At 26.6% G+C, this 19,887-nt stretch overlaps 1 protein-coding gene across 2 annotated transcripts in view; it reads left to right on the top strand.

The window, feature by feature from the left end:
* LOC114119989 (farnesol dehydrogenase-like) overlaps positions 1-19,887 on the top strand; it is a 26,798-nt gene extending 6,911 nt beyond the window's left edge. The window contains exons 2-8 of one of the 2 annotated variants that reach the window (XM_027981746.2): positions 5,451-5,678; positions 5,806-6,016; positions 10,806-10,977; positions 11,059-11,185; positions 11,370-11,499; positions 17,599-17,748; positions 19,711-19,887. In XM_027981746.2, coding sequence (XP_027837547.1) covers positions 5,885-6,016; positions 10,806-10,977; positions 11,059-11,185; positions 11,370-11,499; positions 17,599-17,748; positions 19,711-19,803 — 804 coding nt within the window. In that variant the 5' untranslated portion in view covers positions 5,451-5,678; positions 5,806-5,884 and the 3' untranslated portion in view covers positions 19,804-19,887. The remainder of the gene's footprint in view (positions 1-5,450; positions 5,679-5,805; positions 6,017-10,805; positions 10,978-11,058; positions 11,186-11,369; positions 11,500-17,598; positions 17,749-19,710) is intronic. The other variant, XM_027981747.2, reaches the window with a different exon arrangement.

Below are 19,887 nucleotides of genomic sequence, written 5' to 3'. Positions count from 1 at the left end.
AAGTATGTACTTTACTATGATTCACAAAATATTAATAATAATATTGGTTATCAAAAGTACTTACCTTACTCTTATTGTTTTAAAATATGTCCAAGAAATGACTATCATGCGAAGATCACGTACAGTACGGTAGGTCTTTATTGTTAAAATAATTGAATAGGTACTTGTTCCTACTTAAAATCTTAATAGATACAAACTAAAATATATTATATAAGCGTGTATCAAAATAATAATCATAATATGCAGGGCCATATTAACGTAATGTACTAATGTGATCGGTTATATATTTTCTATAGTAATTTTAAATGTATATTTATTAAGAAAATAAAATATAACTACCTATTAAAATTAAAAATTGACTACCTATTAAATAGTTTACATAATTAATAATAAACAACTATCAACATAATCGGCTGTAGTTAATTTTTTGTTTTTATGATGTTTTTTTAGACTTTGCAGTTTACTTGTTCGACATTATTTACGATAATTAATTTGAGAAACAAAACCTAAACAATTTCATCATTAACATTTAGTTGAATTTTTTTTTATGCAATCCAATTCTCAAACAGTGTTTAGAAATTTTTTTGATGAGTTTTCCTGTAGAATTTTATGGTTTTAATTTTTAGCTAAATTACTAGTCGATTGGCCTATACTTCTACCTCTAGACGTGGAAATGATGACTGTATATTTTTAAATTATTTAGAAATGCCTAGATTGCATTTACCGTATTTTTTTTAAGCATTTGAAACTATTATTAAACTATAGTAGGTACTTGTGTACTATTTTTGTGGTAAAACGTTGTTTATTTTTTTGGAATACCTATTATAGAACAAACCTACTTAGTTATAAATAAGACGTAGTATAGCTATGATCCATAGAAAGAGAGCTATTTATATAAAAAAAATGAACTGATTATATTGATATATCCGTAAATAAAAAGTTCATCTATGTCACTAGTCCTATAATGAATAAAATTTTTTAAACTACGTATTTTTCTGTAAAATGTATCACTTAATTATTAAGGATAGAAAAAAAATTATAAAACCTGAATGATTTCTTAGTACTTATCAATAATTAGTCCACAATAGTCTATTAGTACCTAATAAAAAATGCACCTGTGCATCAAATATTATAAAACAATAATAAAATATAATAAATATATAAAATAATTTTTGCATAACATATTGCATTTCTAAGAAATATTAAAAAAATGATTTAAATGTAGTATCGCATGATATTTTTAGTTGGTATTGTAAATTGTAATTCTCATTTCTCCTATATTTATAATTTATATATACTATAATATCTAAGATGCATTAAAAAGTTTATGAATTACTCTACATAATTTTTTTAGAAAGATTCTGTAATATTCATGTTATATAGCTGTAATTGGACAGAATTTGATATGAAATTAAAACAATTGATTTTGTTAACAATGAGAATAAATAATGCACACCAGCAAAAATTACAATATACAAGGACAAGAATTATTAACATGGAAATATTTTATCAAGTATGTTTCATATTACCGTAATAATTATTATAATTGAATGATAACATCTATAATAACTTATATTATTAAGAACATAAATTGGTAGTGAAAATTTTTCATAATTTTTATTTTTTCATAATAAATGATCATTTTTTCCTGCTATAAAGAAGTGCAGTAGTCTGGAATCTAGGCATTTCGCCATCTCGGATACAAAGTAAAAAAAGTACTTCAATATTCAATTTCTATTGTGGCTTTTAGTAAAATTTAAACCTAGTAATTGGTATTTCTAAAAGAAAAATAATAGTCAAAAACGAGAATTTCTATACTCGAATTCTATATATGACAAAATCGAATTTATTTGGTGTAGTTCAAAAACAAATAACTGTTGTAACTTGAAATTTCATAAAATGCTTGTGAATCTATGGTTGTTCCTTTGAATGGTCAAAAGTAAAACATATTCAGTATTTTTCTTAATAATTACGAAAACCATTTTTCTTTGAAGTAGGTTAAATATAATTATCCTAGTATTAAAAAGAGTAAAATTTGCTATGTTATATTTTAGATAGGGTGATTTTTTTTTTATCAAACAATACTTATTATTTCAAAAAGTTTAGATTTTTTTTTCAAATTTTTAGATATATATGTTATTCTAGAACTGTATAAAATTTTAATTTTCTTCTTTCTTATATTCTTATATTTAATAGTAAAAAAACTATCAACTTTTGATTTTTAAATGGCAACCTATATCAATAATTGCATTAAATTAATTAAGCATTTTTTTCATGAATTTTCACGTTAAAATGTTGGTTGATCTGTAGGCAAATTATAGCTGCTCAAAGTTGGTTGGCTTAAGAAAGGTTTTAGGTGTTATAGGTACATCAGTACTAACTAGTCAGAACTGGGATTTTTATTTATTAAGTCTAGTAGCTATAATAGTAATGAATTTGATATCGTCGACCTCATTTTATAGCGAAGAATGGTAATATTTGTACCTGTTATTACCTTTCATATCTTTTAGTTAATCAAGGCCATAGCCAGGGAGGGGGCTTAGGGTTCAACCCCCCGAAATTTTTTTTGAAATAATACTGAATAGTTATAATTTCATATTTTATTACATAATATTACATATTTATACATTAACCCTCCCCAAAATATTTTTCTGGCTACGGCCTTGAAGTCAATTGTCATATAATTATAATTAAATGGACTAATATTACTATTATAAATACTATTGAGTTATAACACATTTACACACAATGACTTTCCAATACTACCTAACTTTGAAGAGCTATATCTCATCAACGGATAAACGAAAAATAAAAATTTTAATGTGATAATTCATAAAAATATAGTCTTATTCATTTATGAAATATTAAGTATAGGTTGTCATTTGAAAATCAAAAGTTAATAGTAGTTTACCTAATAAAATATAAGGGTGAGAATATGGAAAAGTTCTACAATTCTAGAACACTATGGATCTTAAATTTTGAAAAAAGTTAATACTTTTTTAAATAATGAGTGTTGCTTGATAAAAGAATCACCATGTATAATGTATATGCGTGTTAGACATCTTTTTAAGAGGTTATTGAAATATAATTTTAACCGCATATTATTAAGACAATAAGTACCAAATAATATACATTTATTATAATGCGCATAACTATTTAACATGAACAATTTGTTTTTTGGAGTTACTGCACTTCTTCAGAGTAGACCACATCTTTTTTTTTTTTTAGAAAATATTAGAATATCTTTATTTAATATATATTTTATTCAATAATAATTTTCTAGTTTCTATTATTACAGACTACACGTGTTTGTTATATTCAATTTTATCTGTACCTACTAATTAACAGCATTAACAACAATTGATATTATTTAATCGATTTTAGTCATAATTATTTCTAGATTAAATCTAGTTTTATGATGCGTTACATCATACAATATAGCTGTAAAAGTATAAATTACTAACTAACTATAAACACTAAATGATGTATTTTCTTAACATATTTAAAAAGTACTGCACCGTGAATAAATTATTATTATTATTTAATTTAGTAGCGCTATAATATACTTATGTTTATATTAAATAAATGAAAAAAATAGATCAATTTATTTTATTGTGTAATAGTATGTGGTTTTATTTTTGAACACTTTTTTGAATGAAAAAAAATTCAATCATCAACTTCTATTATTTTTGAGTATCATATTAGATCAAATTTATAGGTACTTGGACATTTCTCAGTGCTTTTTAAAATAATCGGACATTTAACAAACATTAGTTAAAATTGAAATATTATTAAAATATTAATGTTTTACTTTGGTTACCAAAAAAATTAGATCATTTAATGCTTTCAGAATTTTTAATTTATTTTTTTCATCATTATACGAATATGCATAATGATTTATTTTATCATTGCATTATTCATATAAAATACATAGGTACAGTAATTTTTCGATAACGAGATACACTATGACACTAGGCGCCTATTATACAATATAATTTGTATTAATTTTAAAGTATTAATCTTATAGAAATATGAAATATTGCATTATTACTTAAATTATAATTTTCTATACTTAATGAAATTTAAAAATACTTTGACTAAATTTAAGCTACTAATTGAAACTTTAATTCAAAAAGCTTAAATATTTAATATAAAATCTAGTATAAATATTGTTCTTATAAGTAGCACATAAAAAAATAAAAATACAGGTACATAAGCAGTAAGCTTAGTATTTTTATCTTTATAATTTTAAATTTCTTACTATTTTTAATAACAATATTTATTTTTAATCCTTTATTAAGTAAAGCAGAATATTTTCGGTGTACTTTGATACATAAATATAATATAATTTTGGACCAAAAGTTTACGCCTTTATAGTTTATAAGTCAATTTATAAATATTTAAAGATTTGAGAAGTTGAATACTGCCTATTAGGGCGTACCGCAAAATGTTGGTTCACACTCGACTCATCTAAACTTTAAATAGGTAATAGGTAATGTTAAATATCGAAATACTCCGAGTAACATTATATTTCAGAACATGGTATTAAAAAAGTATATTGTATTGTTATCATTTAAAAAAGTAAAAACTTAAACAATTATAGTAGTTGTTCAGTGACTGTCTATGCCACTGTAGTTAAGTAGATTATTTCGGAACAGTAAGAAATAGGTAATAAGTACTAAAGACTATAATATATACCTACTTAGCTATAAAAGACAAAGATAAGACTATGCATATATCTTGACAGGTAATAGCTCAGTTAATTCCCAACCACTTTAAATTCGTTTATTTAAAACAATACACTCTTTTAAATTAAAGTGTTTGGAAATCGTAAAATTCGATGTACTTCAACAATACCGTTTATTTTATTCAAAAGATCTAAAATATTGATCGTGTTAGTTATTTTACTATTCCAATAATATCTATATGGCTTATTCAATAAACTAAACAGTTCATAGGTTAGATTAGATTGAAATTTTTAAAACAAAGGATTTTCGTGGTTAAAAAAGATTTCATAAATAACTAGAGTAACCTGAGTAAGCATAAAATATAATACCTTCATTTATCAACTATATAGAACAGATATTTTAAAACCTTCAAAATAACAGAATGAAAAGTATTCGATTCAACAATGATGAGATTTAAATAAAAATACCCAGAAAATTGAAAAACAGAATGTTTCTTACGTTTCAATGACCCCGGTCGTATAATATAGTCTCTTTCTCCCCTCTTGCAACGGTTTTTACCACTGTTCAACCACTGCGCTGGTTCTACATACGCATAATGTATATTATTATAATCGTTATAACTCATAAACGTTTACATAATAATATCATTTTACGATTATTATATATTGATCAGTGAGCACTATATACAACTTAAACGTCGTTGTAGTTACCTACTACACACGTGTGCCTGATGTATTGTGTAAACATATTATTTTATCACAGGTGAAATATCATGTTGATTGGGCAGCGCGCCACGCGGAGATTTTTCGTCGGTGGTTATCGTTACGATGGGCCTATATTATGATACGTAATATTTGTGATGGATTTTGGTACGTAATAGATATAATAACCACACACAACACACAACGATCGCAACAGAGTATTAATACCACTGTGTTATTACCACATAATACCCCATGTTTGTCTCTCCGAACGGTGTAAAACAGTAAAGTAATAATATATTATTATGCGCCGCGAGGTCCGCATGGCAGTATCGACCTGCCGGCGTACGCGGTTAAATATTATATCGTTTATATAGATCACTTATGTTGTTTGTTTTTTCATTTATGTTCCGCAGGACGAGAATCGTATAAGTGCACACTATTAAAACGAATAAATACTTGAATTTCAATTATAAAAAATAAATAAAAAACGTGATGGAACGGTGGAGTGGCAAGGTGGCGATAGTTACTGGCGCTAGTGCTGGCATCGGGGCGGCAATCGCGGTCGAGTTGGCGAAGAACGGCGTGCACGTCGTGGCGCTCGCCAGAAGAGAAAACGCACTTAAGGTAAATTATCATCGAGTATTAGTTACGCAGTCGCTTAGGGCGAGTAACATTTATACTAACTACACTCTAATACTATATAATATTATCGTCGTGGATATTGTGGCTGAACGTGCTCGTGCGCAGAGCCGCGGGAAAACGATTCGACCTCCCATTCGAAAAGAAAAATTGATGATATTCTTGAAACTTTGTCGAATCATAGCAGCATATTATTATAAATTATAATTTTTATAATTAACAAACGTTTGTAAAAATTATTACGAATCAAGCCGAAGCGCCGTACATTAGCTCCTAGACGTTTTATAAAGTGAATATTTCTCCTAAATTGGTAGGTACCTACCAAGTACCAATGCGTATTTCGATGATGAACAAAGTTTTAATTGTTCAAATATTGGCTATATTGTTTTTGTAAAACAATATACTTATCATGTTTAAGCCATTATATTCATATAAATTAGCTGCATTTTAGAATTTGTAATTAGACTTTACGCCTTACGGCATTTTAACTTAGTTTAGTCATATTATTATAATTTACACTCGAAGGTATAAACCACAAACTGTTTATTATAAATTGAATTATTTTTTTCTTCTATAAAAAAATGTCTCAGACATAATAAAAAACGCTCGTTTTTGTAAAATAATTCACCTCTCGCTCCACTCACAATCTAAAATCAAAAAAATAATAAATAGTATATCATATTATTAGAAACATTTAAAAAATAATACATACTACGGACAAATAATAATAATAATAATGATTCATTAATTTTCCAACAAGAATTTTTTTTTTACAAAGACTAAAGGGTATTAAAATAAAAAAAACTAATTTAAGTTGGATCACTACAAAAGTCATAGGCTGTGCTAGAGATGAAAGTTCATACATCCACAAATGATATAAATATAACAAGGTTGTAACAAGGAGAAATGAAAGAAAACAAAACATATAATATACTAGTTATAAAAATGTTAAGAGATAAATGATAATCCATAAATTTATAATAAATTATTACCAATACATGTCAATAATATTCAATGTTATTTAAATCTAGAGACATGAGTTTTCTTGTAATTTTTTAAAATTAATATAATTATAAATACATATTTTATGTTTAATACAAAACTGAGTGAATACAAAATATGGTTTTAATTTAGGGTGACCATACGTCCTGTTTTAAACAGGATTGTCCCGTTTTTCGTAGTATTTATAATATATATTATATTATATAAATATTGCATATTGTTTCATGTTTTGCCAATCAATTGACCTACATTTTACTCATTGCAAAAAAGTGTAGTCCTGTTTTTTTTTTTTTTTTAATATGGTCATTGGTCACCCTATCCTAATTGGCCAAAGGCAGTTCTCAATTTAGGTAATGCAATATTAAAATCATTAACAAATTGTGTGTTATAATTATGAGTAAGCGAATTAATTGTATAAATATATTTAAAAATAACAGCAAAAACAAGCATTGTTCGAAGAGATTTAATATTTGAAATTTTACAATCATTATACAAATACATTGTTGGGAAGAGATTTGGCTTATTGAATATATATTTTACAAGAGAATTCAATGTTGTATTGTTATTTTTTAATATGTGAATCAAAAGTGTTACCCCAGAATGCAATATCATAGGATACTATTGATTATACTAGAAATTTATATATTGTCGTTTTAACATTAACAGTTAGGATGTTTTTCAAGCATTTAAATACATAAAACAATTTTCGAACCGACTTTATTAATTTATCATTGTAAACATTCTATTTCAAAAATGCATCAAAATATATACCTAAATACTGTACAGTGTGAGTTTTATTAATAACAACACAGATGCAATTATTTCCATAATTTAAACATCAGATATAGTGTATCATATTAATTTGTCAAACTTCAAATTATTGTTACTTTTAACTATTTTAAAATGTATAAAGTTAGATTTAGAAAGATTAAGTTAGAATTATTATCAAATCAATTTTTAATTAAGTTGATTCCTGTATTAGCTTCATGTTATAATAATTGCTGAACGTTGTGATATTAAAAAAGAATTATTTTTTCTCACGTTAAAAACTAGATTTTTAAAGTTGAAACTTTGTTCAGGATAATTTATCATTAATTACTAATTAGCTTATTTACAAAAGCTTTATTGTTGAGGAACCTTCTAGAAGTCTTCGACTTAAAACCAAATCGATAAATATATTTTAATGCATATACTTATAATGTTTGGTGTATTGAGATATTCTATGAAGTGTGTAGACAATATTATGTAAATACTAAATACGCATTTAGAACATCGATTCTGTGATAAACTGATATTTTATTGAATTTGATGGTTCAATGTTTTAGCTCAGAGAAATGTCAACAATGGCTAAACAAGAGTCTTATTTTACTATTCTTTATTTTTTTTTTTTAGTTTGTTTCATTTTTGAAAAGTGAGGGGCATGGCGTATTGGGATGACAGATTCAATTTACTTAGATGACTTGCACTTTAACCGACATCAACAGTATATTAAATGGTGGTTACCATTCAGTATATTTAATTCAGGCATTTTCAATTAATTTTTATTTCTATTAAAGATTTCATATTGTCATGAAAATTATACATAAAAATGAGTATAGAATAAACAATAATAAAATAAAATAAAATATATAACGCATTACTACGATTAAAAAAAAATCATAAATAGTTGAGTTAAACATATGACTGGTGGAATAAAGTAATACGATTATGGAATGAAAATGTTACGGGTATTTGTGAAGTGAAAAGTTTAGGTTACAGATGAATAATAATCGTGATAAAATAATACTTATTACTTATAAGGCAGTTGAAATATTAAACAAGGGTTTTGTAGATCGTTACTGTGATTTAAATTTTCGAAGTATCGGAAATGGTTTGCCGTTAAAATAATAGACTTGAAAATTGTTCCGATTTTATAAAATTTGATTTATTTTAGAAAATTAATAATAGCAAAAAAACCCGACATTAATATTGTTGATAATAATATCGATTATGGGTTGATTATCTTCAAAATTCGCTTTATACCATTTTACATGCATGTGATAGCCGATAGGCGATAAGTTATTCTGAATTTATCGATTGAACGATTTTCAATGCATTTCATTTAACTTACAAAATGAATGATAATTAGTATTAATTGTACTTGAACTCTGAAGTATATTATCCTCTGTGAATTATTTGGAATATGGTTCGAACTTTCGCAGTGATTAAATTCTAAACACTCTAAACCATGTACCTATTACATGATATTTTTACAATCATTATTTATTATTTGATAATGATACCTTCATAATTTTAATAATATCGTATGTCAGTGTCACGAGAAATAACGATAATTTTGTCTATTCTACCTATATACGTGATGACCTATGCAAAAGTTGTATGGCGTTATGCTATTGCACTATTATAAATAGAAAAAATGATGGCGTTACGTAAATATAACATTCACAGGAATATTCGTTAAAATTTAGTTGTAGCAGTATTAAAAATTTGTTATAGCTTACGAACTTAAATTTAAGAAAGTAAATATAATATATTATATAGTTATAAATTCACTCAAAATTTTTTTCTCGCGAGTATTTTTAGTTCTTATACCAAGGTATACCGTATTGATCTATTTGTTTTAAAATATATTATGTACTTATATATTAAATTTAATTTAAATTAAAGAATAGATTATTTCTGTTCATTTATAAATTGTCCAATGGACGGAATTGTACGAGTTGGCATATTAGAAAAACTGTATAAAAGTACCTAGTAATATTGAAAAATACTTAGGGTGCAATGGTGCAACAAAATTATATTACTATTTAGTCTAAAAACTCGGATTTCACAAGAGCACTGTTCTTGCACCCTCAATTCTTGAGGTTGAACTTAAATTACATTTTTAGTATTTGCACATCGATATGTTACGTAGAAATAGAATTAGAAATATCGCCATTAAATCAATAACTACGAATAACGGATATACGAATAAAACAATGTACGATACGCACAGTACAATATTTTAGTTGTAGATTAATTCAAACCTGTGCATTGGTAGATAATAAAACAGCAGTAAAAATAATTGTTTTTTTTTAATTGTTTTTTAAACTATTTAAACTATAATTGGGTACTATTTTAATAAACAGTATAACTGTAAGGATTAGTATAATAAATGATAAAAAGCCTCATCTTTAATGGGGAAAACGTTATTTATCGTTATTTATATACTTAATTTTTTAATTATTTTCCCGCTAGATTTCGAAATTTCCTCAAACGCGTTATAGGCATTATATATTATAATATTATACGTATTTATGAATAATGTATATAAACTTATTATACATTGAAACTAACCAAATAAAATAAAAATATCACATTGTTTTTTAAAGGAACTTGTTTTTTTAAAATTTACAACTATAGGACCTTATTTGTCAGTACAAAGAGTATAAAATAATAATAATAAAAAAAAAAAACTCAATGATAAAACAATAATGAGGGAGGCTGTCCATTGATTTAGAACTTTTAGGAGACAAATTAATTAATTAATGTGATTTTGCAATGTCAGTGTCTTTTGAGACAAAGCTCGGGGTAGTCACAGAACGAGTAAAGATAAATAAGAAATAAGAGATAAACAGTAATATCTTAATACTAAATATTTTGAAAATATTTTTAGACGTTGTAACAGTTTACATTTTTAAAACAATTACATACACTGTTATATTATTAAACGACGTGCATTGTATAATAGTATAGTGTATGTTAATATTTTAATATTTGATTTGTTTTCAAGGAATTAGCCGAAACGGTAAATTATAAAGAATATGGGACTATTTATACAAAGGTTTGCGATGTCACTAATGAGCAAGCAGTAAAAGACGTTTTTTCGTGGGTAGATTCGACACTAGGAGGTGCCAGTATTTTAATTAACAATGCAGGAGTTGCGAAACTATCAAGCCTTTTAAGTGAGTACTCCTACATAATATGGAATACAATTAAAAATGTTCGTAAGTCTTTAAATATTGAACATCGCTCTTGTGATACAGATGGAAAACTGAAGGATTGGCAAGACACAATTAATCTTAATGTTCTAGCATTGAGCGTGTGTTCAAGGGAAGCTTACAAATCGATGACAAAAAATAAGATCGACGGTCACATTATTCAAATAAATAGGTAATTTATTATTATTGTTCAGAAAGCGTTTTACTTTAATTCAATTACATAATAATAGCTACAATTGTAGATAAATATGTATTGTATATTTTTATAATGTATACATTCGATAAATGCCTTTATGTACAAGTATTATAGTTGTTTTGTTATAATTATATGAACTTATAATTTTATTTTATTTTAGTATTGCTGGACATTGTTTAACTCCGTATTTTGGGTTCAAAATGTATAACGCTTCAAAGCATGCAGTCACGGTATTGTGCGATGGACTTCGACACGAATTACAACTAATGGGATCTAAAATCAAAGTTTCGGTATAGTACAATACAATATTTATCATACGATTAGGTAGTATAAAACGTATTACAAGATAATTGTTTATAGTTACTTCTGTGCAACTAGTTAAAGTTGCACTGTACTTGTATTAGTATTTATTTGTTTATAAAACTCAACGATTTCAAACTTCAATAGATACCTTAAAAAAATAGTTAAGTGGGTACCACTATGTTTTACAGTTGATGTCAAATGAGTCACTGTAATGAATGTGTTAAATTTAAATCCAGTTGTATACTTATACGGATACGAAAAACGATACTGAACAGAGATGGTATGTCGTCCTACATCACTAAGTGCCTATACTTCATGTGTTTTTTGATATTTATATTAAAATAATTTATTTTACTATTCGTCATGATAGGTTGATTAATTTTTGTCGAAAACATTATTGCATTTATAATATTATTGGTAAATAATATTTTAACTATATATTTTATACTATATTTTACTATTAAGTATTAACTTTGATTCAATATCACTTTACTGTATAACAGCGAATAGGTTAGTATAAATCTATAAATTGATAATGTCTTAAAATTAATCTATATATTTTTTAAATGCCTTTGTGTATATAAATATAAATATAAAAATCGAGTCCAATGCAATTAGGATAATTTTTTTTTTACAAAAAATAAAAAAATTCGAAAAACTAATTTACGATATCTGATTTTTTTTTATAAAGTCGAAATCAATCGATTTTATTTATAATTGAATTTTTGCCTTAATAAAATAGTCGATATTCTTAAATTTCGAGTAAATTGTGCATGTGTTATAAATCTCTATTTTGTATTGTATTTATTAGTTGTAAATAAATAATTTTTTTTTTATATTCTCGTCTTTTAAGGACCATTCATGTAGTATACGTGCGTTCCATATAATACGATAAACTTTATTTTATTTTTCCCAGTGCGTTCATCAAATGTTGATTAAAATGTTATAAATTAGTTTTCTATCACAATTTTCGAGAATGGTATTGCATTTTGAAATAAGACAACAAGGATTACACTTATATTGTTATCAGACGCGGATCCAGAATAAATTTATTGGGGTATGGGAAGATGACTATGTTTGTATCGTATTTTATCGGTTGCCGAAAATAGACATCCTAAAATTCACCAGTGTGGCAGAGTCTACGGGAGAGGGGGAGGATTATCGCCCTTGTTCAGTTTCTCCCCTTGGATCCATTCCTGATATAGTTATTAAGAATTATAATTCATAACAATATATTAATATGTATATTTTAGTTAATATTTGTATTTTGTATATGTTTGCTTGTTGTACCATGGATTGTAATAGGATGAAATCAATAAAACGAATTTCACTTGTCTTTCGAGTCGTTTGCTATAGCGTGACTACAACTATATTTGCGCTCTCAGTGTGTCAATTGCTATGAAGCGTATTAGTGTATTACTCCTCCCATTTTCTGAGCAAAACAATGTATAAGATATATTAAACACAATTAACCCATTGTTATCGAGTTAACATGCCCCAAGTCCCGTTTATATATATTTTTGAACTCAATATCTTGTCAAATAATTAAATTTTGAAACGCGAGTTATATTTATTTTGTTCTTATAAGGCGAATAACTTTCTTATGGTGTCACTCGTGTTTATTGATATTTGCAAGCAATGATATATTAAAATCGGGAAAGCAATACTACTAAAAGGCAGTAAGCAACAGGGTTAGGTTATATATTAGGTAAATAAATATTAAAATATTTGTTATTTTAAGGCGCATTTTTTGTTTTTTTTTTGTTTGTTATTGGATTCTACAGGAAAAGTTATTTATTGTTTTATTTTTATAATGTGATAAAAATGAGATAGAAACAAGATGATTCAGAAAAAGTTATTTTTCTCAAAACTTCTACATTGTTGCTTACTGCTGCCTTTTCCCTTTTGGCTTAAAAGGACAGAATACTTTTATAATTGTAAAATTAATAATATATATTACAAAAACTTCTATGGCAGGTTTACAAATAATAGTAATAACTACCTATTCATGAAAGTGTAACAATCAAAGCATTCCATCAGAATATTTTGTATAGTGTTCGTGTTTTTTTTTTTTATATGTAAAGTAAATTAGAGTATTTAAATACCGGGATGGTGGTATGTACTATGTAACGCATTTTATCTTTGTATAATATGAAGTATGATAAAATTAAATGTTTTATAAAACTTCAAGGACTTTAAAAGCATTCTTTCAAAAAATTTAAGAAAGGAAATTTTCAACAGTATTTAGTTAGTAGTTACTCACACGAATACACACGATACTACAGTATAGCAGTAGCACTACGTAGGTTTTTATTAGGCATATACGTACTAGTACTATGGTATGTACATAGTGATTAACCAAGCATGTTCACCCCTTCTTTCCTTCTTTAATTATTCAATTATTCAAAATTCGATTTTTGGAATATTCAATTATACTTTATTTATTTAACATCAAAAACGTACATGTACAAAACAAAGTTTAATATTATATAATGTTGATACCTAATCCCTGTAAATAATGCTTGTGGTGCAAGTAGTGAGTCTTTACTCAAAGACTAAAAATTATATTAATAATACATATTATGTAAACAATATAATAATAATTAATGTACCTTATATAATATTAAGGAATAACAAAATTTATATTTTTTGATGACATACTTAATATACATAATAGAATCAAATAGAGAAAATAAAAATGAAAGAAATAATTAATGTACTATAAAATTTAAAAAAGAAATAATAATAATTTGATACCTTTGTGTATAATACAGTTTTATACGACTGTATTATACAAATTTTAATACTTTAATAATTGATTATTTTCACAATAAAGATGTTTGAACATTATTTGAACTAATAAATTCTATGAGCTACATTTAATGGTGTATTCTTAAATGTAGAACCCTGTTCTACAGGGTGTTTTTGAAATTAACGAGAACACTAGTATACACGTACTTGCTGTGATGACCCAATGACGATTTTTTGAAAATTTTTTTCTATCTTTAAAATCTGAGTTTCTTAAAGTTATTTTTATAATATTATCTTAAATGTAAAAATAAACGTTCTAGTTGTATTTTTTGCATAATTCTCATACGAATCGAGACGTCACATCGTTTTTGAGTTTGTCGCGCGTTTTTGACGCTCGAATCGCCGACCATAAAAAAAGTGGTATGACACATCGATATGTATGAGAATACTACAAGATTAACGGTGGTTGTAGTTATTTGTTGTTATTTAACATACATGATTAACTAACATATTATTTTACATTGTAAACTAATTAAAACGATGAAATAATAGTATAATTAGGGTTTACAGAGCTTTAAATGATCTAATTTATTACCATGTTACGTGTTTTAGCCGTTTTAGATGTAAAATAAAATTTGGTAAATTTTATCAGTAATGTCATAGGTTAGAGATAAAAGAAACCAAGTTTTTGTGTGTTTAATACTGAAATTTCAGTTTTTGGATATTACAGTAACATAATAATTATTTTGATTCGACAACAATTGCATTATCTTTTCCATGACAAACTTATTGATAGAGTAGCTTGAAACAATGCTCAATACCACCAAACATAATATAGCCATCTCGCAGTTTTGATTTTAACCCATGAGATTTTTAATTATGGGGTTTTATGAAAGAACAAATTTATGCCAAAGAAATTATGGTAGATTGACTGTTTAGCGATCACCGTTGCAACCACGTTGAATCCTGCATGATCGTTGGCAGTAGGATATGATCACCGCGTTAGAGCACCTGGTATAATCGCCCGATTTGCCGATGGTGCGACTGGTCTCTTGGCGCGTCAGCTGAATATTCAGACGATATCCACTTAACGGCGCTACTGTCGGTTATCGTGGTATATCTAGGACGATTACTTTGCCGGGTTTTGCGGTAGTCTGATCCGAGGTATGGGCTTTCTAACCGGAGTCGTCGCTATATGACTTGAACTGTTTGAAGTCGTCGTTTTCAGTATAGTGATATTCTTCTGTTTCTTCTATTTCTTCAGTTCCAATGTGTGTTATTCTGAGGTTGAAGGTTAATTGGAGAATGAGTGAACGTTCGTTAAAATGCACTCGTATAAATACTACTTACCGTACCGAAGCGTTAACATCGTACCGAAGAGTAAACATTCACGATGGGCGGCCGATTTGCTTCCTGCGTGGTGTTTAACGTCATTCAGCCGGTATTTAAGTTAGAAAGATCGGATTAGTATCTATATGATCGAGATGATTATCGCTATCCATAGATACTTTTTTTTAAGTGTTGTGTTACCAGGTGATCGGCTGTCGGCCTTTGAACACTATTGTTATTTGAAAGAAAATTTATGGAAAACTTTGTATTGAATTTTTTAATCTTAGATATAAATACTTAAAATTTTACGAATTTTCAACTATAAAATTACTTGCAAATTTTTGCGATTTTGAGATGTTTCATAGAAATTTGAACTTTAGAAGTTTATTATTTTTAAAACAAGGTTTGAAAAGATAGTTTTTAAGTTCTAATAATTAAATTTTAAATACAATTTATAAGATGGAAAACTATAATATTATTATCATTGTTTTATTATTATTACAATTTTTTGTTAGTTTCTAGTATCAGAATCTTACTAACATTACTATTTGATAATTTAATTTCTATCCTAAAGGGAGTTTTTACCTCCCCTGTATTTAAGCACGAGGTTGAGGTGAATATATCGGCATTTGGCTTAGTTGGTAATCTGTATAATATAGCCATATAGGGTCATGATCAAAAGTTGTTGAAACGTAACTATATAGTATTCTATGCAATTGCGTTCAAATTATCGGAAGCGTGAATTTTCTTTGAAATCGCGTTTAATCAACGATAGTATGTTTCATACAATACAATAGGCGCATAATCTCATGATTAACATTTCTCAATAATAAGCGATACAAACATCCATTATTTAAATGACAACCCTTTCCCTCTCCCTTTCAACTGTTCATAATTTAGTGGATAATTTTTTTTGATTAATAATGTACTTAATTAAAAATTCAAACAAGTAGTTTTCAGATATTAAACATGTATTACATATTTATATTAAGGACAGTAGTCCTTAAAAACAAATTTACAAAAATATGAAATTGAGTTAAATAACTCCAAAAATTACAATTACTAGTTCGAATTTTGACTCTGATGTGTAAAAATTTTCAGAAGAACTATGTGCTAAATAATAATTAACTGTAGAAAGAAAAGAATGGATCGTTACTATTTAAAAATAGAAATTCATTTCTCCAAAGAATACCTCTGAAGAAATATAAAAAATCTCAAGAATTTATAAACAAAATCTAACTAATTTAAGTAAATTTAAAAATGCTAAAAATCAGATTTTTTAAAAACTGCATTATTAAAGAACTATAGGTTTAAAAATTATTAAAAGACGCAATGAGTGGGAGGAGAGGGTTGCACCGCGATATTGTAATAAAATTAAAGACAACGAGCACCTGAAAAACGTGCAAATGAAATGTCAAATGCAAAATAATTTTAGTATAGGGAAGTACAGTAAAAATGATTTTTTTCAGTGTAGTTTATCATACTGGGGTGCTTAGTACCCCTAGCTTATTTTGAGCCAAAAAACATTGATACCTTATATGTATTTATGATGTATGTATTCAGTAATAAATTATTATTAAATAATAGTCTGTGACACGATATGTCACGGCATATCTATATGATAATAGTGACTTTCGCTTAAGAATTTAATTTACATAATAACTTATATCTTATTTTTTATATATTCAGTCTATTTTATAATTTATTGATAGGTATTGTAATTTTTTTCGTCATCAGATTTATCAAATCTCAAAAAGTCGATTCGTGTTTCCATGTGTGAGGATAATAATCGCTTATAATAACGATTTGTTTTTAAGGTATCAGAACATTGATTTTTGAATAGTAATAAATAATGATTATTTGGACACAACGTCCTTGTATTATATTATTTATGCTGTTGCGCGTCCGCCTCGTTTGACAGACTGATGAAATACTACTCCATATTGGTTGTCGATCACTTATCGAGTAAATATATAATAATAATATTGATTTAATCTCATATTTAGAGTATTAGTCCGGGACCAGTAGCCACAGAAATATTAGCAGAAGTCAGCAAAGTCATGAAAGACGCGTCTACGAAGGATTTCAATATTCTCAATACAAATGACATCGCGAATGCCGTAATCACATCCTTGGCCACACCACCAAATGTTCTTGTACGTAAAAATACTTATATGCTATTCTATGAATTAATTTGTATTGATTTATAGTATATGTCATAGATTTAGTTTAGTAGCTATCCGACGATTTTTTTAAAAACACTATTAATAATATCTGAATCGTAGAATTAACAAACCCAGTTTTATGATGAAGTATATGTATTCTTAAACAAAAAACGTATCTAATTATAGATTTCAACCCTATTTAGGTACATATACTGAGAATAATTAAAACTTTTGGCAATTGTTATTATTATTTTTTTTTTTGCACTCTCTATATCATTAATTAATTGCAGTTATAATCGTTAAGCTATATTATGACTGGGGTTATGAAAGACATACTTGAAAAGTTTCCTATTTTGAACAGTCATAATAAACGTTCAACATAAATTCTATTGTAAAGTATTGAAAAAAATTAAAACAGAAATTATACCAAACACAGAGGAATGTAAGAACTTAATTAAACGTTTATAAAATATGATAACGAATTCTAATCTTATGTTTAAATTTATATCTATTAACTATCTAGTACGATAACAAATTTTACAACCTCGAAATTCACCCACAGCTTACTTACAAACACATAATATAATTCTAGTATATATACTTATTTATACGTGTAGTGATTCGGACTTGAAAAGACTGACTTAGTACTATTTAACGAAGAAGCCCACTTTTTTCGTAAATAATACTTCGGATGTAAGTAAATTTGTAGTCAATAAATAGTCACTGTTTAATAAAGATAAAAAGTTTATTCAATTAACTGAGATAAGTTTTACTGACAGCCCGAAAAGTAAATAATAATAGTGATCGACTCTATCGACTCTATCTGTTCAATAATGAAATCAAATCAATGTCTAAAAACTAATTTTTTGCTACGTCCATATTTATAAAAAGTGCATGGGCGTTGTTCTCAAATAACGTGTTCTTTGTAAGCAAGGAAAATGTACTTAAAAGTTATTTCTGGTGCTCACAAGGAAAGTCATTGTGGAGGTTAAAATGTTAGCGGATAGGTAAAACTAGTATACAAATATTATTATTACAAAATAACAGAATAATAATATAATAAAATAATGTGAATGTAGTACCCCAACAGCCCGAGGTAAAAGACTTAAATTAGTATAAGGAAATAAATAGGTTCTGTGTTACTACATACGCGTAAATATATCGTTTATGTAATCCGGATACCCCATAAGATATTTACGTGTGTGGAACATCGTTAATCCGCAAATAGACATATTTTAGAAAAGTTTTAATATATGTTTATGTATATAAATATAAGGCAATATGCATGTTTGTATGTGTAGTTGTGGTTTATAGACTCAACAAATAGACAGGAAATATCAGGAAGGTTTGAACCACGTCCGATAAGTGGTGCTGAACAAACTTTTCTGTTTTTATTTATTACATGCCATATAAACTGCTACTGCTATAATAAGTATAAACTATATACTAACAACTAACAATAAACAGTAACGTAATTTAAAATTTTTCATTCTCGCCGACGTAGATACATGTACATCTAAACCAATTAGTCCACGAAGTTAATAGTTGTTATACTTAAAACTAAGTACACCAAGTGGTGTATCCAATTCACCGCAAGCGGATTGCCACTTTTGTCAGATTTGTATACTAAGCGAGGTACCTATACTGTTACCAAGATGCGCTCATGAATTGAGATGTATACATAAAACAAAAATACAGTACCTACTGTTATTTACAATTGTTCATTTATTTAAGAGTCAGGCCTACAGTACAACAAGTATAATGAATTTGATAAACATGGAATTTTATAAAAATTTAAAATAGTAATAATAAATTAAAATCTAAACTTTATTTTTATGGAATGAATGTCAACAGCTAATTTTACTTTTTGAAATTATAACTAAAATATTTCCTCATCTTTTTAAAAATAATTATTGTATAACATTGTATTTAATTTCTCAATAATATTTTCAGATTGCTGAAATGACCATCATACCTACTGGATCACTAATACAGACTCATTTACAACCGAGCTCTCAAGTTGTAGAAAATGTATTGAACTTATAATTTAGAATGAAAATATGTTTGTTTATTTAAACGATTATAAGTTACAAATATTTGATTAAACAATTATTTTATAAAATATCAACA

This window comes from Aphis gossypii, chromosome 3, assembly GCF_020184175.1.
Source record: "Aphis gossypii isolate Hap1 chromosome 3, ASM2018417v2, whole genome shotgun sequence".
Taxonomy (NCBI): domain Eukaryota; kingdom Metazoa; phylum Arthropoda; class Insecta; order Hemiptera; family Aphididae; genus Aphis; species Aphis gossypii.
The sequence above is the reverse complement of the archived record's forward strand: the minus strand, read 5'-3'. Positions and strand labels throughout refer to the sequence as shown.